We start from the raw sequence: 20,555 nt of genomic DNA on the forward strand, positions 1-20,555 counted from the left end.
CTTCAGGAAGATTTGAATAGACTCTTGACTTGCATAAAGGAGTGGGGTTGTAGTTTTAATATTAATAAGTGCAAGATGTTGCATATGGAGTGCAGAAATATAAGGCTGTGTATTATATTGATGGTGCTGTACTGTAGGAAGTGGATGAGATTTCAGATTTGGGAGCCAATGATAGACAGTAGACTGAAGTTTACAGGGAATATGCAAGTGATGCAAAAGTTGCACATCGTAGTGTGGAATGATACGAAGTACTCTAACATGCAGGGATAAGGAAGTGGTTGTGCCATTATATAAAGCACTGGTCAGACTACACTTGGACTATTGTGCTGAAATTTAGTCACCTGGTTTACAGTGTGATGTGAAAATATTGGAGAGGGTCCAGAGATGAGTGACTAAGGCAATATTAGGTAAAACAATAGAAGGTGAGTTTACTTAAGAATGCTGGCTATGGAGAGAGGTTAAGGAAATGTGGATTGCAGAGTTTGGTGGATAGGAGGAAAAGTGATATGATAGAGACATTTAAGTTAGTGAGAAGATTTTATCAGATTAATGCAGACGGGATTATTAAAAAGATAAAAGAGTAGAAGGTGAGTGGGGGAAAAACCCGAGGCCATCACTGGAAGTTATGTAAGAGTGTAGTGAAGAAGAGTGTGAGGAGTAGATTTTTTACAAGGAGAATCGTCAGTGAATGGAACGCATTACCAGAATGTGTTGTTAATGCAAGGAGTATTAAGGATTTTAAGATTCAGTAGGATAAATATGTTGTCAGAGTTAATAAGATTAAGCAAATAAAGTTTGCACAAGAAGTATCTTCATATTAATTGTTTCAGTAGCACATAATGCAAAGCATACGTTCTTTCAGAAAGTGTGTATATTGCTATGCATCATGAGAAGAGTGAAGTACTCAGACTGGTTTCGATCTTTATTGAGGATTTATAAATAGGCTAAGGATGATACTAAGGTCAAATTAGATGCAAAAGTCATAATAGACAGACCATGACTATATAAGTCTGATTTAACCGATCCAACGTCCATTTGTTAACCACACCTTATTGCTTATGTGTTTACATAATGTGTGTACAGTACATGAAATGTTTTAAAAGTTATTTCTACTAGTCATAAATAACATTATGCAAAAAAAGTATGTTATTGTTGAATTTAAACAGCTATACCCTTTCACATGCTTCTTACACAGGAAGCATCTTTCCCAGCTTTATTCACTGTTAATGGTAAAATTATTCCTTCCTCGGTGTTCATGTATCTATGTTTTTAAAATATCAATACTATCCTAAAAAATTGAGTAAAAAGCCAATGACATCATCAGAGGGGTACTCCTAAAGAAAAATAGGCAAAATAGCCATAAAAATTAATACTAAATTAGAGGAGTAAAATGGAAAATTTTCCAGAAATATCTATAAGAATATAATTTCCTGCCAAGGATAATTTACAAAAGATACAGTAGGTCACTATAACACAATAACAATGGTAAACTGCAGTACCTATGTTTTTAATAGTTGTTACAGTGCCAAATGCCCTATATATATATATATATATATATATCGAAGATGGCCTTTTTTACTTCCTATAAGGGAATTAAAGGCATTAGTTATATACACACACTGCTTGGAAAGAAGTCAATGAATACAATCATGGGCAAAGTGCTTTATGCCATGTAACGTCACATGTTTGTAGCCGGTATAAATCGGAGAAATATGATGCTCCAAAGTCAATGCAACTGTGAATGGGTGAAATCGCTACAAGAAGAGAATAGACGGAGTTTCAAAGAAGCATTGTGATAGGATGTCATGTTACAGGCCTATCTGTTTAGCAAATTGTTGACAAATTGGCCATCCCAGGTCAAAAATCAGTGATATCATATAGAGATGGAAGTGCATAGAGTCAACTGTAAGTGCTACCTGAAGTGGAATCCACCACACTCACCAAAAGTGACCATAGGGTGCTATGAAGGGTAATATATAAAAACCGCCATTTGTCGGCCGACACATTGAATGCAGGGTTCTAAGCATTAGTTAGAACACAAATCTGCACAAAAATATTCAGAAGTGAGGCTCACAACATAGGTTTTCCATGGTACGACTGCAATATGCAAGCCTCACATTACCCAAACTAACATGCAGTGTCATCTTCAGTGGGATGTGGAAGCTTGGAAAGCTGTATTATGGAGCGAATAATCATGCTACTTCCTCTACTGAGCAGATGGATGGGTGTGGCAGAAGCCTGGTAAACGTTTCTTATCAAAGTGCATAACCCCAACTATGGAATTCAGGAGGTGGCAGTGTGATTACATGGTCCTGTTTTGCATGGTTTGACCTCGGACCTGTTTGTGGTACCACGAACACTGAACTTCAACAGGTATATGAACATTCTGGACAACACAATGCTTCTTACTTTGTGGCATTTCTATGGAAGTGACCATTGTTGTTTTCAGCAAGGAAATGAACTATTCATGACTTGTGGATATGAACGTCACCATACTTGACTGGCCTACACAGAGCTCTATCTCACCCATATCGAACACCTGTGAGATGAACTAGAGCATTAGGTGAGGTGAAGGGACATCTGCCCCACAACAATCAAGGACGCCATTAGTCCAAAATTCACATTAACTGCTATCAATTTTTTGTGGAAAGTATGATTGTAGGATTGCTGCAGTCATCATAGCAGAAGGAGGTCATCTTATTAAGGTGGGTACCATGGCTGTTTGTTCCTAACACTATGATGTCTGCTGACTTCTTTCCAAGCAGAGTGCAGCAGTGTGTGTGTGTGTGTGTGTGTGAGAGAACTATACCAAACAATAAGATAAGAAATAAGTTATCACTGCAGCAGAATGTAGTCAAAACTTCTGTAATAATAGTACGAGTGAAAATTGTAGGATTGCTGATATATATATATATATATATATTGCAATTACTATATATCAATTTTCAAATATAAAATCAAATTAGCTATATTTAATGGAAAGCAAAATTAGCTCCTAGAGTGCTTGACAATATACATTTGAAATTAGTTAATAAACATTATTACTTACAATAAGAAAATACAGGCAGCCCTCGGTTTACGCTGCACTTCCGTTCCTGAAAAAATGGCCGTAACCTGAATCGGCGTAAAACGAACCCAATTTTAATGGGAGGTATGAAGTTATGTTCCGTGCAGTCAAAAAATATGCACATGAAGTATGTGTAACATTATTATATTTAAAGTTTTGATAACACACATATATATTTGTTAAAATAAAATTATTAATAACTAAAACAAAACAAAATTATATATAAAAAATATGAAATTTCGAAAAGATATTACATATCTCTATGTTGAAGTTTTCCTGGTATCAGATCACCTGCATTTTATTAAAAAACGTATACAGTGTTAAATGCTTAGATTTTCTTTTTCTTCCTTTAAGGAGGTCAGTGTAAGGTAGAATAGATGTGATTACACTCCTTTTTAAGTTCACACTCTGTTCCCAATCATGGTCCATTTCGCAGAGTTCATCAGTCAATGTCTCTATGCTTGCAAGGATATGCGGTAAATCGGCCGTTTTCATATCTCTCAGAGGATCTTCTTCATTTTCTTTCTCCTCCTTTGGATGTTGACTTAATTGTTCAGCTAATTTTTTTAAGTTTCATTGGAAAGCAGTTTATCATGGCTCTCTAAGACTTCTGTCACATGTTCAGCTGTAATATTGTACAATCCCAGCTCTCGCTCAAGCTTGGTAACATCTTCAATAACATTCTCCTCTTGCTCTAATTCCTCGAAGTCGTGCATAAATGCTGGAAGAAGTTTCCCCCATGCTCCTTTTAAACACTTTGCTGACACGTCACAATGCCCTTCAAGATATTGAATGACAACTAATAGTCTTTAATAGTTTTTCCTGAAGTGTCCAAGACTCTTATCATTTCCATAAATGTTATACGGAGGTAATAGGCTTTGAAGATTGATATAATCCCCTGTTCCATCCGTTGCAAAAGCGATGTTGTGTTTGAGGGCATGTAAACAACCTTGACATCCAATGGTATTCTTATTTCAGCAAGGTTTTGAGGATTTCCAGGGGCATTCAAGAGAAGCAATGCCTTGGCTGACAAATCATTTTCTTTACAGAAGTGAATCACGGTAAAACAAAAATAATTTGTGTACAAATCTATAAAAACGTCTTGTGTAATCCAAGCTTTTTGACAATAAAAAGGCACTTTGTACCGTATCAATCCACCTATATCTTGGTCTTCCTCTGGGTCGTTTTGCTGCCAACTTGGCAGAGAACACTTGTTTTACAAATTCGCCCATTCTGTTTAAGTGACCATACCACCTGAGATTAGCTCTGCTAATGCATTCCTAGATGTTGACAATGTCAAGTTCTTTCCTAATATCCTCGTTTTTAATATGATATTGCCATTGATGCCATGTGTTCACGCCTATAATCTTTCTCAGGACTCTCATATCTGCGATCTCTAGTCTTTGGTCAAGTGTTTTACTTCTGACCCAGCTCTCAGATCCATAAGTTAAAACTGGTTTGAACACTGTCTTGTATACAGCTAATTTAGTGTTCCGACTAATTTCTCTCTTATTCCATATGAATTTATTCAATTGACTTCCCACCATACCAGCTTTGCTAATTCTGTTTTCTATTTCTATATTTAATTTACCATCTTCACTAAAAATCATGCCTAAGTAGCTGAAATGTTTTACTTGTTCCACAGGTTCTCCATTCACAACACGGTTGACATTTTCAATGATTCTTCTTATATTCATTGTCTTTGTCTTTTTATTGCTGACCTTCATACCATATCTATTACAAAAGTTATTCAATTTAGTCAGAGAATCTTGCAGACTTGTAGCGGATTTATTTAGAAGTATACCATCATCATAAAGCAAAGAGCTGACGTTAATATTTCCAATTTTGCTATCATGTTTAATACCACTTTCCTTCATAATGTGATACATATAGATAATGAATAACAAAGGGGATAATGTATATCCTTGTCTCACACCAGATTTAACATTAAACCATCTTCCTGTACTTCTTTCAATTCTAACTGCTGACTTCAAATAAACTAACTCAAATAAAGACTAAGTATTGCTTGATATAATGCCCCATTGACACCATATAACTGTAGCGCATTGAATAGCTTCTCTCTTGGCACCTTGTCATATGCCTTTTCCAAATCGACAAAACTTGAATACAGATCTTTGTTATATTCCCATGCTTTCTCGACTATTTGTCGTAAAGTGAAGATCTGATCCTGACAGCCTCTATTTGGCCTAAATCCAGCTTTTCTTCCACAATTCTTCTCAATTGTTTCTCAAGTATATTTGCATAGATCTTGCGAGGAACACTCAGTAGGGAAATACCTCTGAAATTCTCACATCCAGTTTTATTTCCCTTTTTATATATGGGTACTATGAGAGCTCTACTCCAATCATCGGGAATTCATCCCTCTGTCCAGATTTTCTGAACTATGGAGTGCAGCCACTGCAAGACTTTTATACCACCATACTTCAGCATTTCTGGTCGAATATCATCTACTCCTGCTGCCTTTCCACATTTTAAGCCTTTGATGGATTTTTCTACTTCAAGTATGGATATGTATTCCTGACTGCATGCCTGGTCAGTGTTTTTTACCACGGTGCTGTCCTCACTGCTTGTTTCATTTAGCAGTTTTTCAAAGTAATTACTCCATACTTCAAGGATATCTTTTTCTTCCGTTTTCATGTCACCTTTATCATCTCTTTTTACAGCACTCTTTCCTCCATTGCTAAGCTTCTTCAACAACCACCAGAATATTTTGCCATCTTCTTGATATTTATTTTCTGTATTCTTGCTAAAGTCCTGCCATGACTTTTGTTTAGCTAGTTTTACACAGTGTTTAGCATTCTTGCATTTGTCTCTGTATTCTCTACGAGCACAAGCTGAATTATTTGCCAGGAACTTTTGATATGCTTTCTTTCTTTCCTTCACTGCCTCTTTAACTTCCTGTATCCCCCATGGAGTTCTAATTTTTCTATCCTTGCAGACAACTTCACCACATGCCTCTCTAGCTGAATCAATCAAGGCTTTCTTCAAGGCTTGCCACTGAATCTCCAAGGTTTGATTTCTGTTCTCAAACTCTTTCATTTTTTCTTCAATAATCTTTGTGTATTTTAGTCTACAGTTCACATCTGAGAGCTGCTCAACTTTTATTCGCTTTAAAACTTTCTTACATGTTATTCTTTTCAATATGAAATTCAATTTTATCCTGCTCAAGACTAAATAGTGATCACTTCCAATTTCAAATCCTCTGTGCACTCTGGTGTCCTGCCCGAGGGAGAAAACATCACTATCAACAATAACATAGTCAATGAGACTTTTCTTATTCCTTGTCTCTTCTCTCCATGTGAATTTGTGCACATTTTTATGTTGGAACATGGTGTTAGTAATAACCTGTCCATGTCCTGAGCAGAAATCCAACAGATATTTGCTATTATTATTAGCTTTTCTCTTTTCTCCAAATTTTCCCTAAATATTTTTGTATATCTCACAACCATTTCCTACTCTGCTATTTAGATCCCCAACAAGGACCAACTTTTCCTTTTTCATTGTGTCAGTTGCTTTTTCTAAAGCCTCAAAAAATTCCTCCACTTCTACCTTAGTAGAACCTTCTGTGGGACCATAGGCACAAATAAGTCTCATTGTCCAGTTACTCATTCTCATATTTGCCCACATTACTCTACTTGAGACTGACTGCCATTCAAGAAGATTAGCCTTGTATTTTGTGTTGAATACTATGGCTACTCCTTCTTTTCCTTGATTGTCATTGCCTGAATATAACATTTTGTATTTATTGCTCAGAAAGATCTCACCAGTTTTGGTCTTTTTTGTTTCAGTCACCCCTATAATGTCGATCTGGTACTTATCTAATTCCTCAGCTAGCTCCATTTATTTGCCATTCAGGTTTCTTATGTTCATAGTACCAATCTTTAACTCTGGTGATGTTGAGTTGGGGTGTGTTTTCAGATTTGTTCCAGTATCTGACTTTTTGCTGTTTGCCCTGGTTCCCTGGCGAAAACAACTGGGGCCTTGTTTAACCGGGCGACGCCCCAGCCAACATGAAATTTTGTCATGTTGTACCATCATTTTTTAGTTTTGTTTAACAAATAAGAATACAATTTGGTCGGCTGAATCCCAAATTGCCAGCCCATCCTTGTTCGTTCAGTATCCAGATAGATACCCAACAGGGTGCACCACGAGAAGGTGAGGATTGGACATTAGGTCAGAAGCACTGGTTGGTTCTCCACATTCCTTTAAAGGCTATGTGGAGGTCTCCTCTCAGTTATACAGCTTTGACCCTTAAGCAAGTGAAGTCATTACCCTGAAAATAGTTCAGGCACAAACTAATTTGATTACACTTGGATAACAGATTAAACTAAGTATATAATTTCTTGGTATCTTTAATTTATAGTATAACCAAGTGGAAAAACTTCCAACAACTTTCTCTAATTCAGAGTATTTTAATAATAAGGTGTGACACATTTTTGCTACTCTTATATGAAAATATAGCTTCTGCACTAATTAAACCTTAGTATCACCTCTGAGCCTGGTTCCCACTAATGAGACCTCAATAAATGTCGAAACCAGTCTGGGTAGTGGTCCTTCCCATAATCCCTAGCATTATACATGTCTGCAAAGAGATGTGCTTTGCATTATGGCAGTGGTGTTCAACCTTTTTTACAACGCAAGCTACTTTTCTATAAAAAGTGATTCAGTGATCTACTCTCTTATATAGATCACGTTCCCTCAACCTGATATCTGATTACGCACAAATAAACAACTAAAAAAAATACACAACTAAAAACTTTATTTGTGTATTTAAAAATTTAGTTAGCACTTTTAATTATTTTAATACAACAACAAAAAAAAAAAATATATATATATATATATATATTGGAATAAAATATTTATTTCTTTATTTTGGAAAACCAAACTTAGAAAAAACAACAGATTGATTACAAACTCGTAAGTTACAGGAAATGCTGGTTGATTAAAAAAATAAATAAATAAAAAATAAAAAGTTAATGTGAAATTTGGCATTGTTCGGATCTCTTTGGTGAAAAAAATTTATTTTTTGAAGGAACTCATGTAAAGCATTCTCTGTGTCTTTCCAAATAACGAAGACATTGTCCATGTATCTTCACCAGACTAATGGTTTCGGATTTATTTTGGATAGGATGTCAGCTTCTAGTTTTTCCATGAACAGATCTGTGCAAGGTGGTGACAAGGGACTGCCCATCGCTAAGCCATCAAGTTGTTCATACATTATATTATTTACTTTAAAGTAGTTTGATTTGGGACAATGGCGGAAAAGCTGAGCAATGGTGTGTGTGTGTGTGGATAGAGATTTTCTATGATTTTAATCACTTCTTCAATTGGTACGTTCGTAAATAATGATACTACGTCTAAGCTTGCAAGTATGTCTGTATTTGAGATGTTGATACCTTTCAATTTTTCACTGAAATGCTTAGAATTCTTTATAAAAGAGTCCGATTTCTTTATCTTCTCTTTCAACAGACCGGCTAGGTGTTTGGCTAGTAAATATGTTGGAGAATTTCTACTATCCATGATCGGGTGGAGCGGAATTCCAACTTTATGAACTTTTGGTACACCATATAAGCGTGGTGATAATGGATGTAGAGATTTTAGATTTCGCTGTAATTCCAGATGCCATCTAGTCATATTACTTATTAAGAGATCGGTCTCTTTGTGGTTTTTCATGGTTTCTCAGTCAACTACACTACAGTAAGACAGCATGTGCAGGCGCCCAGCATTATTGTGAACCGGTATAAACCGAGGGCTGCCATTATTTTAATAAATTTCCATTCGTTGTTTCATAACCATCTCAAATACATGTTAAATAATGCGATTTAAACAGCATAAATGTAAATAATAGAAGGATCAACAATGCAAATGTGGCATCATGAGGTGTAGTATAACAGTATGGCCCTCTTAATTATAACTAAACTGATCGAAAGGACAAGTTGCTAAGATTGAAGAAATTGAATTAACATTAATGAGAAGTGTTAAGTAATAATACTATTTCCCATAATAGTAGTTAGAGCATCTGTTAAAATTTGGAAAGTGTATGTTTTGCATCATCAAGCTACTGTGTACCCTCAAGGAATGTATAGGATACAAAGGTAATATTAAATAATAAATTTACAGTACTATTAACTTTCCTCGAAATTACTCTGTTATCATCGAGGCTTCAAAATATTGTCAGCGCTTATATTTCAGTCTTCTTAGGCACATCTAACTACATCAATACCATCACTCCAAGACACATCACAAAAGTAGACATTAATGACTAGTGTTGAAAAAGCTACTAAACTGTCATCTCATGAAGAGGCATTATCCACAAGATCACTTAACATTACATTCTATTAAAGTCACATGCCAAAAAAATAATTTCACAGCTTTAGAGAAAGAAGTTATGAGAAGTTTACATATCAATGATGAAATCATTATACTAAAGGCAGATAAAGAGAATTCAACACTCATTTTAAATAATGCAGACTATGACATCAAGATCACTTCCATGTTATTGGACTCTTCCACATATTCAGAAATGGGCCATGATCTGCCTTGGTCATCACACTTAAAAACGAATGATCTAATGTTCATTACTTTTGAATTTACAGAAGACTTTAAAAAACAACTGAAATCCAGACATCCAATCACTCCAAGATTAGATGGTGTGCTCCAAGGTTCACAAGATAGACATCCCTCTGCATCCAATAGTTGATGGCAGAAACTTTCCAAAATATCTTCTCTCTAAACACTTATCTAACCTCCTCAGAGAAATAGATATACTTTTAAAAAAGTATATCTATTTCAAGTATATCTATCTATTGAAGAATCAATAGATATACTAGAAAATCTATTTCCTCTGAACATCACACATCTCTTCCAATATTGCCTAAAATCTCCATTCTTCACTTGGAAAGGAAAATTTTACTACCAAATATATGGTCTGGTGCCTCCCATCGCATGGAAAAATTTGAAGAATCAGCTATAGAACAGGCAACTTTAAAATCATATGTATGGTGGAGACATGTGGATGACATCTTTATCATCTAGAAACACACCCAGAAAACCTTGAAGATTTTCTATATTTTCTGAATAATCAACATCCAAAAATAAAATTCATGTTAGAAGTCAGAAAGAATGGAAAATTATTATTCCTAGACATCCTTGTCAACAAAAAACATTGCTGGAGGATTATCATTAGAAGTATATAGCAAAGAAACCCACATAGACAGGTGCTTATAAGCAAGCTCATTCTATCACCCTCAACAAAAATTAGGTGGAATCAAAACCTTGAAAAATATAACTACTGATGAATTTATGGTCTCTAGTCTTTGGTCAAGTGTTTTACTTCTGACCCAGCTCTCAGATCCATAAGTTGAGACTAGTGTTGAAAAAGCTACTAAACTGTCATCTCATGAAGAGGCAAGTGAAGAGGTAAATATCTGGTTTGAACACTGTCCTGTATACAGCTAATTTAGTGTTCCGACTAATTTCTCTTTTATTCCATATGAATTTATTCAACTGACTTCCTACCATACCAACTTTGTTGATTCTGTTGTCTATTTCCATATTTAATTTATTATCTTCACTAAAAATCGTGCCTAAGTAGCTGAAATGTTTTACTTGTTCAACAGGTTCTCCGTTCAAAACGCAGTTGACATTTTCAACGATTCTGCCTATTTTCATTGTTCTTCTCTTTTCATTGCAGACCTTCATACCATATCTATTACAACAGTTATTCAATTTAGTCAGGGAATCTTGCAGACTTGTAGCGGATTTATTTAGAGGTATAACAGCATCTGCATAAAGCAAAGAGTTGACATTAACATCTCCAATTTTGATATCATGTTTAATACCACTTTCCTTCATAATGTGATCCTCTGTTATTCATTATAGATAACGAATAACAGAGGAGGATAACGTATATCCTTGTCTCACACCAGATTTAACATTAAACAATCTTCTGTACTTCCTTCAATTCTAACTGCTGACTTACAACTCAAATAAATACTAAGTATTGCTTGATATAATGCCCCATTGACACCATATAACTGTAGCGTATTGAATAGCTTCTCTCTTGGCACCTTGTCATATGCCTTTTCCAAATCGACAAAACTTAAATACAGATCTTTGTTATATTCCCATGCTTTCTCGACTATTTGTTGTAAAGTGAAGATCTGACCCTGACATCCTCTATTTGGCCTGAATTCAGCTTTTTCTTCCACAATTCTCCTCAACTGTTTCTCAAGTATACTTGCATATATCTTACCAGGAACACTCAGTAATGAAATGCCTATGTAATTCTTACATTCAGTTTTATTTCCCTTTTTATATATGGGTACTATGAGAGCTCTATTCCAATCATCGGGAATTCGTCCCTCTGTTCAGGCTTTCTGAACTATGCAGCCTTTATCATCTCTAACTCCTTTTACACTACCATACTTCAGCATTTCTGGCCGAATATTACCTACTCCTACTGCCTTTACACATTTCAGGCCTTTGATGGCTTTTTCTACTTCAAGTATGGATATTCCTGACTGCATGCCTGGTCAGTGTTTTTTACCATTGTGCTGTCATCACTGCTCGTTTCATTTAGCAGTTTTTCAAAGTAATTACTCCATACTTCAAGGATATCTTTTTCTCCTGTTTTCATGTCACCTTTATCATCTTTAATTCCTTTTACAACACTCTTTCCTCCATTTCTAAGCTTCTTCAACAACCTCCAGAATATCTTACCACCTTCTTGATATTTATTTTCTATGTTCTTGCCAAAGTCCTCCCATGACTTTGGCAATAACATAGAAAATAAATATCAAGAAATATCTAGACATAGAAAATGTCTAGTTTTACACAGTGTTTAGCTTTCTTACATTTGTCTCTGTATTCTCTAAGAGCACAGGCTGACTTATTTGCCAGGACCTTTTGATATGCTTTCTTCCTTCCCTTCACTGCCTCTTTAACTTCCTGTGTCCACCATGGAGTTCTGATTTTTCTATCCTTGCAGACAACCTCACCACATGACTCTCTGGCTGAATCAATCAGTGTTTTTTTCAAGGCTTGCCACTGAATCTCCAAGGTTTGATTGCTGTTCTCAAACTCTTTCATTTTTTCTTCAATAATCTTTGTGTATTTTAGTCTACAGTTCACATCTGAGAGCTGCTCAACTTTTATTCGCTTTAAAACTTTCTTACATGTTATTCTTTTCAATATGAAATTCAATTTTATCCTGCTCAAGACTAAATAGTGATCACTTCCAATTTCAAATCCTCTGTACACTCTGGTGTCCTGTACCAGGGAGAAAACATCACTATCAACAATAACATAGTCAATGAGACTTTTCAAACCAGTCCATGTCCTGAGCAGAAATCCAACAGATATTTGCCATTATTATTAGCTTTGCTCTTTTCTCCAAATTTTCCCAAAATATTTATGTATGTCTCACAATCATTTCCTACTCTGCTATTTAGATCCCCCACAAGGACCAACTTTTCCTTCTATATTGTCTCAGTTGCTTTTTCTAAAGTCTGAAAAAATTCCTCCACTTCTACCTTTAGTAGAACCTTCTGTGGGACCATAGGCACAAATAAGTCTCATTGTCCAGTTCCCCATTCTCATATTTGCCCACATTACTCTACTTGAGACTGACCACATTCAAGAAGATTAGCCTCGTATTTTGTGTTGTATACTATGGCTATGCCTTCTTTTCCTTGATTGTCATTGTCATTATATAACATTTTGTATTTATTGCTCAGAAAGATCTCACCAGTTTTTGTCTTTTTTGTTTCAGTCACCCCTATAATGTCAATCTGGTACTTATCTAATTCCTCAGCTAGCTCCATTTCTTTGCCATTCAAACTTCTTATGTTGATAGTACCGATCTTTAATTCTAGTGATGTTGAGTTGGGGTGTATTTTCAGATTTGTTTCAGTAGCTGACTTTTTGCTGTTTTCCCTGGTTCCCTGGTGAAAACAACAGGTCTTATTTAACCGGGCGCAGCCCAAGTCGACATGAAATTTTGTCATGTTGTACCATCATTTTTTATTTTGGTTACCAATAAGAATACAATTTGGTCGGCTAAATCCCAAATTGCCAGCCCATCCTCATTCGTTCAGTATCCAAGTAGATACCCAACAGGATGCATCACGAGAAGGTGAGGATTGGACATCAGGTCAGAAGCACTGGTCGGCTCTCCGCATTCCTTTAAAGGCTATGTGGACGTCTCCTCTCAGTTATACAGCTTTGGCCCTTAAGCACCCCACAACCAATTATGGATAGTCTAAATGAAGTGATATGACAATTGTCAGCAATCACTGAAAGAACTAAAGAAGACAAAAACCCCACAGCAGATAAGGTTGATGAAAGAATCAAACTAGAAGTGGAAAGGCAAAATCAACCCATTTTAGCAAATTTAAGTGAGTTGTTTCAAGGATTAAAAATCTTAAACAACAGATACCCATTTTCTCTCAACCTCAGATGGAGAAAGAACATAGAGATCCTCCCATATGTTATAGTTGTAATAAAGTTGGACATCTTGCTAGAAATTGTTTTTTTAACAAAAGAAATTACTCTAACAAAAACTGGGATTCAAAGTTTGGACACATACCTCATAGAGGATATAATAGAATTTAGAAACACCAAAGATCTAATGAACGATTGATGAGAATTAGAGGTGAAATCCTAGACTCTAAGTGTCATATTTTATTAGATACAGGATGTAATGCTTCAACCATTAGAAAGGACTATTTTGTTAAGTATTAAACACAAATTATGGAAGAACGTTGCCAAACTAAGAGAACCTGTAAGAATTACTACTCTTTCAGACTCAAACTTCATAGCTTATGAAAAAGGTTCGTACAAGAATCTACCTACCATAATTTGAACTAAGTGTCTGGCAAGATTTATTTGTTATCCCCCAACCTCTAACATAAGCTCTCACATCATACTAGGAACAAATTTCTTAGAAAGGTATCAGTTCTCCTGCGATTTTTTTAGAAAGGAAATATCCCTAATGAACAGGAAAAGAAATATCAGAAGAGGTAGCAATTATATGTATGATGGAAGAAGGAGACAGAAGGAAAAGTTTTGTATACCTAATAAAAAAATTACTCCAAATAAGGTACAATTATCTGTGACTGAACCAACTGTGAAGGATAGTGATACAGAATTTGTTGCACCTTCTCAGCCAGAAACCCTACTTGACACTGATAAGCCTTCACAGCAACTAATATCCATACCTAAACCAGAAGTTAATCATAAAGATCAACCAATGATTAAGGTTAATTTTGCCGAGGTGACTGATTTGCAAGACAGAACTGGAAAAATAAGAAAGAGAGAGGGAAGAAGAATAAAGGAAGTATGGGGAAAGAGAAAAAATTGGCAAGAAATGAGTGATCAAAAGAGGAACACTAATACAACCAATCAACCAGTTATGAAACAACCAAGTTTCAATTATTGTGACAGAGAACAAGATTCTTACTCTAAAAAGACATTTCCTTACAATAAGCACAAAGAACAATTAGTTCCTTGTATATGGAACAGAAAGAATCCAAGGAGAGAAGTAAAAAGAAATAAGTGCACAAATTGTAATGACAAGATGAGTTTTAGTGAGTCTGAGCACTGTATGAGACCTCATGAAGAAAATATAAAGTTCAAATCTTCCACAAAAGGGACTTGTGTGAAAAATTTTTCAGTGAAAGGGTAGGCCTTTGTTAAACTGTGAATGAAGATATTTGAGAATTATAATACTTCATTCACATTTAACATAATCTGCCATAACTTAAGCAACACTTGTAAATATTATTTGATGTTAATTTCTTGCTAGTAAATTATTATTCATATAATTACTTTGAGTTTGTTTATTATTGTTTAATTATTTAATCTGGAATATGTAATCAGTACTGAAAGGACTCAGTATTAAAATGTCATTCAATTTATTTTATTTATTCCTGTATAAAAATTATAAGAAGCTGTGCATATATACTATGAGAATTTGTATTTATCATATTTAAATGTATTTTATGTGAACTACGGATTATTACCTATTTATTATTTCTGAAAGAGAATGTATATATGTCGAATTCTGTTGATAAGATTTTATGTAATTCTTCTGATTGAATTTGATTGGCTAGTAAAGGAGAAACGGAGTTGTTTTTAGTTAGCGTGTGCTTAGAACGTGAACGGCTATGCTATGGAGAGAAACCTGTAGATGGAAGCTGAACTGGCTAGAACCGGATTTTGGCAGGAAGAATAAACACATTTAAATTGGAAAACGAAAGTAACCAAGAGAAAAAGCTCAGGGACAGCGAAGACGGAGGTGTGTAACGAAAGGCGAGCGGAGATATGCGAAAAATTCGGCAAGGAAAGGACCGGGATTAAAAAGGCATTAATAACTACCTCTATGGGATTTAGATATCACGATAGATTCCTAATGATTAGAGGAAGAATACTCAAAGCTGAAGTCAAAACATACTGGAAAATAAGGAATTAGTATATGATGTAAATCCAATGTGTCAAGACTTATGTGGCTCTGTGTTTAATATTTCAGTTAACATAGTGAAGATTTCTTTGAATTGTGTTTCCTCATGATAACCCAGCTAACAGAAATTTTGATAATGTGCCTAAGTAAATTCAATATGCTGAAGTTATAACCCGGTAAGACTTGTCTTTTTTTATATCCAGTGTGACACAAGTGAATGTTAGCTCTGCCTAATTTATCTTAACCCTAGCTGTGGCATTTAACTATAACTAGTCACAGGAATAAAGCACTAAAGTGTTCCCCCTTTGAATTCTTAACTGCCTTGTAATACAATTAAGTGTTTATAGACTAGAAGTGAATTAGAAAAGCCAACTATAAGAATATTTATTGTGAATTCTGGAACTTTTAACTGTGAGAACTATTTTCTATAAATTGACAGAATACAGAGAACTGAGAGTTGAATGTTTGATAACTAACGGGTTGTATCTGTTTTGAGCACTAGAACTAAATCGATATGTAGAAGATATGATTTGTCTCATAGAACAGAGACAAGTTGTGATAGAAATACTTATCTCTTGAATAATAAGATCTAAGACTTTGGCTTTAAACTTAAAACCTAACTGAAAAGTTACCTGTATCTCAGAGATACTTTGGATTTGTTCACTTGCATTATCTTGTTTAGAAAGCTATACTTGGATGTACATGTTATATAACCCTGCATTAAATGTTTTGTTTTATTGAATTCAATTCGTTGTTTGCCTGATCTTCATTCATTGCACCGCTCATAAAAATTTATCGGACCTTGCGGAAACCTTGAAGGATATTAATAACCTCGGCCTGTAGAAAAGTGAGATTGTAAACGTTAGCTGACGATTGATTCCTCTGGAATATATAGACTAATCTGAATATAAAGTGGCGCAGGATAATATAAATTTCTTTATATTCGGATCAGTATCAATCAACATCTAACAAATAAAAAAGTAATTTTAAGGAAATAACGATAAGTTCGATAAACCAACATATATGAATCAGTCAGCAAGATAGGACGATACAATACCACCATGCTTATAAGAGGTAAAAAGTGTTTTAAAAAAAGTACCATATTTGGTCTGTAGAGTAGAGTTCTTGGATATATGTCATTAATATTATCTAGGTGAACAACCTTTCACTGGTAGGACTGTCATAAAAAGAGTAACTTGAAATTTCAGTATGACTTACCTTATGCAAATTCCGACTTTTTATACAAACAGCAGCTCTGTGATACTGCCCAGTAAGAAACAAACTCTGTGCTAACAGATAAATGTCTTGTGTCTCTCCTGAAAGAGAAAGCCGTAATATAATGGCAAACTATTCACAGGTCTCAAAAAATGTTTAAAAGTTATCAGGATTATTATTATTTATATGAGTAGTCCATGAAGTCAAAGACTCATTACAGGAGACCCAGACTATCCATTAACACAATATCTATCACACATCTTACAGTTACTCACAATCCTCTGGCAATCCATTCCACGCCACTTTCCAAGTAAAGAACCTAGTCTGAACAAACACCCTTACTTAATACACTCTTAGATAATTTCCAAGTGTGACCCCTTGTTTTTCCCCTATTCCCTATGTATTGAAAATTTTCTTTTGTGTCAATCTTATAGAATCCCTTTAGTAACTTATAAGTTTCTATCATTTCCCATCTCATCCACCTGTAAGCTAAGCTTGCAACCCACCTTCAATCTATCCTCATCTCTATGAGGATAGATTGAAGAAGAACATTCCACAGACCTGTCACGAACTTGATCACTTGTCTCTCAATCCTCTCCACATCTAACTCCAAAGCCATTCAAAGTGCAGTCTATCAAGCATGCACAGGTCCTTTTCATCCATCAAATTTACTTCACACACACACATATATATATATTTGTATATGTAATTTGTTTTATATATATAGAAAACATCATTAGGACTTGAGAGAGCACAACAGGTTGAATTATTCCTGTGACTAATGCATATTGAAAAATCAGTTATTGGAACACACTTAAGCTCAACACCTAGAAGAACAACAAACCCAATGTTCAAAGAACTGAAAATAGCAAGATAAAGATAAACCATGAATATAAGGAGTATTAATGGAAAGGAAATCAAGCTTGCAAAAGAATTGGAAAAATACCATGTGAAAATAATTGACATTACTGAGACAAAGAAGACCAAAACAGGGAAGATCTTGCTTTAGCAAGATCTTAATAAGTATAGGATGGTATTTTCAGGCAATAATGATCAAGAAAAGAAAGGAGTAACAACAGCATTTAACACAAAACATGAAAATAAACTTCTTGATTGCAATACAGTTTAAATTAGTTATGTGGGAAAACTTTAAAATGGGTAAATGGACAATGAAACTTATTTGTGTCTATGGTCCCACAGAAGGTTCTCCTAAGGAAGAAGTGGAGGAATTTTTTTTAAACAGTAGAATAGGCAGCTGACAAAGAAAATTGAAAAAGGGGTACTTGCTGGAGAACAAAACAGCAGATCAGGAAGTGAATCCCACCAGGAATACAGAAATGTTTTGAGAAAAATTGGAGGAAAGGACAGAGCTAATAACAATGGTAAGTATCTGATGAATTTCTGCTCAGGATATGGATTAATCATTACTAACACTATGCTCTAACATAAAGATGCACACAAGTTCACATGGAAAGAAGGCACAAAACATAGTAAGAAAATTCTCACTGACTAGGTTATTGTTGATAGTGATATCTTCATGCTGGTTCAGGACAAGAGTGTACAGAGGATCTGAATTTGGAAGTGACCATTACTTAGTTTTATGTATGATAAAACTGAATATCATATTGAAAAGAACAGTATATGTTAAAAAGTTTTATAAAGAATTAAAATTGAGCATCTTTTATAGGTAATTGTAGACTCAACTATACAAACATTATTCAGGAAAAAATGAAACAATATGAAAACAAGAACCACACCTTGGAGTCGTAGTTGCAAACTATGAAGAAAACATCGATTCAGCTAGGAAGGCACATGGTGAACTTGTCTGCAAGGATAGAAGAATAAGAACACCATGGTAAATACAAGAAGTTAAAGAAGCAGTTCTGGAAAAGAAGAAAGAATACTGAAAGTTCTGCAAATAAGTTGGCAGATGCCCTAAAAGAATACAGAGAAAAATGCAAGAGAGTTAAGCTATGTGTGAAAGTAGCTAAACAAAAATCATGGCAAGACTTTGGTAGGAATATAGAAAGTAAATATCATGAAGGTGGAAACATTCTGGAGGCTACTGAAAAAGCTTAGAAATAGAGATAAGCATACTGTAAAAGGAATCAAAGATGAAAAGGTGACATGAAAACTGAAGACAGGATATCCTAGATGCCTGAAGTAATTACTTTGATAAATGAAACAAGCAGTGACAGAATAGTAGAAGAAATTCTCAAGAGAAATGCAAACAAGAGTATATATCCATAATTGAGGTAGAAAATCAAAAACTTCAAATATAGAAAGGCAGCTGGAGTAGATGATATTCAACCAGAAATGCTCAAATGTGGAGGTATAAGTATTGCAGTCTTGGAATACAGATCGTATAGTTCCCATCTATAAAAATGGGAATAAAGCTGAATGTGAGAATTACAGAGGAAATTCTGTAGTGTTACAGGTAAGATTTATGCAAGCATTCTTGAAAAGAGGCTGAGAAAAATTATAGAAGAGAAACTGGGATAAGAACAAGCTGGATTCAGGGCAAATAGAGGTTGTCAGGATCAGATTTTCACTTTATGACAAATAGTTGAGAAATCATGGGATTATGACAAACATGGATCTGCACTTCAAGTTATGTAGATCTAAAAAAGCATTACAACAAAGTGACCATGTAAAAGATTTTCAAAACATTACAGCTATATGGTGTAAATAGAACATTATACAGGGCAACAAATAGTCTATATTTCAGTTGTAAGTCAGCAGTTAGAATTGAAGGGAATACAGGAAGATCGTTTGATGTAAAATCAGGTAATTTGATGTAAGGCAAGAATGCACATTATCTCCACTCTTATTCATCATCTATATGGTGATCACATTATGAAACTGAGTAGCATTAAACCTGATATTAGAATTGGAGATATAAAACTTAGTTCTTCGCATTATGCAGATGATGATGCACTCCTAAACATATCTAGTGCAATCTCCAGGATTCTCTAACTAAATTGCATAACATCTGTAACAAGTTTGGCATGAAAATCAGCAATAAAAAGATCAAAACTATGAAAATAGGCAGTAACAAACACCTTCAGCTGGATTCTGAGTGGAAGCACTTCATTCAGCTGTTTAGGCAGTTTTTAGTGAAGATGGCAAGTTAAATCTGGAAATAGAATAAGCAAAGCTGGTATGGTGGGGAGCCAGGTGAATAAATTTATATGGAGTAAGAGAGAAATCAGCCAAAATGCTAAACAAGCAGTATATAGACCGTGTTCAAACCAGTTTTGTTATGGATCTGAGAGTTGGGTTAGAAATAAAGCACTTGATCAAGGATTAGAGACCACAGATAACATCACTGCCAGAATCATATTAAAAATGAAGATGTTAGATAGGAACGTGACATTGCTTGCATTCAAGAATGTGTGAACAGGGCTAATCTAAGGTGGTATGGTCACTAAATAAAATGGGAGAGGAAAGGTAAGCAAAACAGATGTTTGATGCCAAGACTGTAGGTAAAAGACCCAAAGGAAGGCTAATGTCTAGGTGGATGGATTGATTTAGTCAGAGGTGCCTTAGAAGAACAAAACGTTAGATACAACAATATTGGAGTCCTATGCTGATAAGTAATAGAGTAATTTGGAGGAAAATTGCTGATAGGAGATTATTAATAATGTAATTGTAATCATGTAGTGCAGTCATTATAGCCTGAACACCTTGAAGTTACATATCGGAAAACTGATGATGATGACTAGTGCATTCACACTGCTGCATGTGCTTTGTTTTTTTACACAGAAAATGCCTTTGATAGCCATATGAAAA

At 34.9% G+C, this 20,555-nt stretch overlaps 1 protein-coding gene across 1 annotated transcript in view; it reads right to left on the bottom strand.

Moving 5' to 3' along the window:
- Cdc16 (cell division cycle protein 16) overlaps nucleotides 1–20,555 on the bottom strand; it is a 141,420-nt gene that overhangs the window by 97,075 nt on the left and 23,790 nt on the right. The window contains exon 3 of the mRNA XM_090412526.1: nucleotides 16,767–16,864. Coding sequence (XP_090268652.1) covers nucleotides 16,767–16,864 — 98 coding nt within the window. The remainder of the gene's footprint in view (nucleotides 1–16,766; nucleotides 16,865–20,555) is intronic.

Source organism: Typopeltis vanoorti, chromosome 23, assembly GCF_054136105.1.
Source record: "Typopeltis vanoorti isolate ZY-2024b chromosome 23, IOZ_Tvanoo_1.0, whole genome shotgun sequence".
Classification (NCBI taxonomy): Eukaryota; Metazoa; Arthropoda; class Arachnida; order Uropygi; family Thelyphonidae; genus Typopeltis; species Typopeltis vanoorti.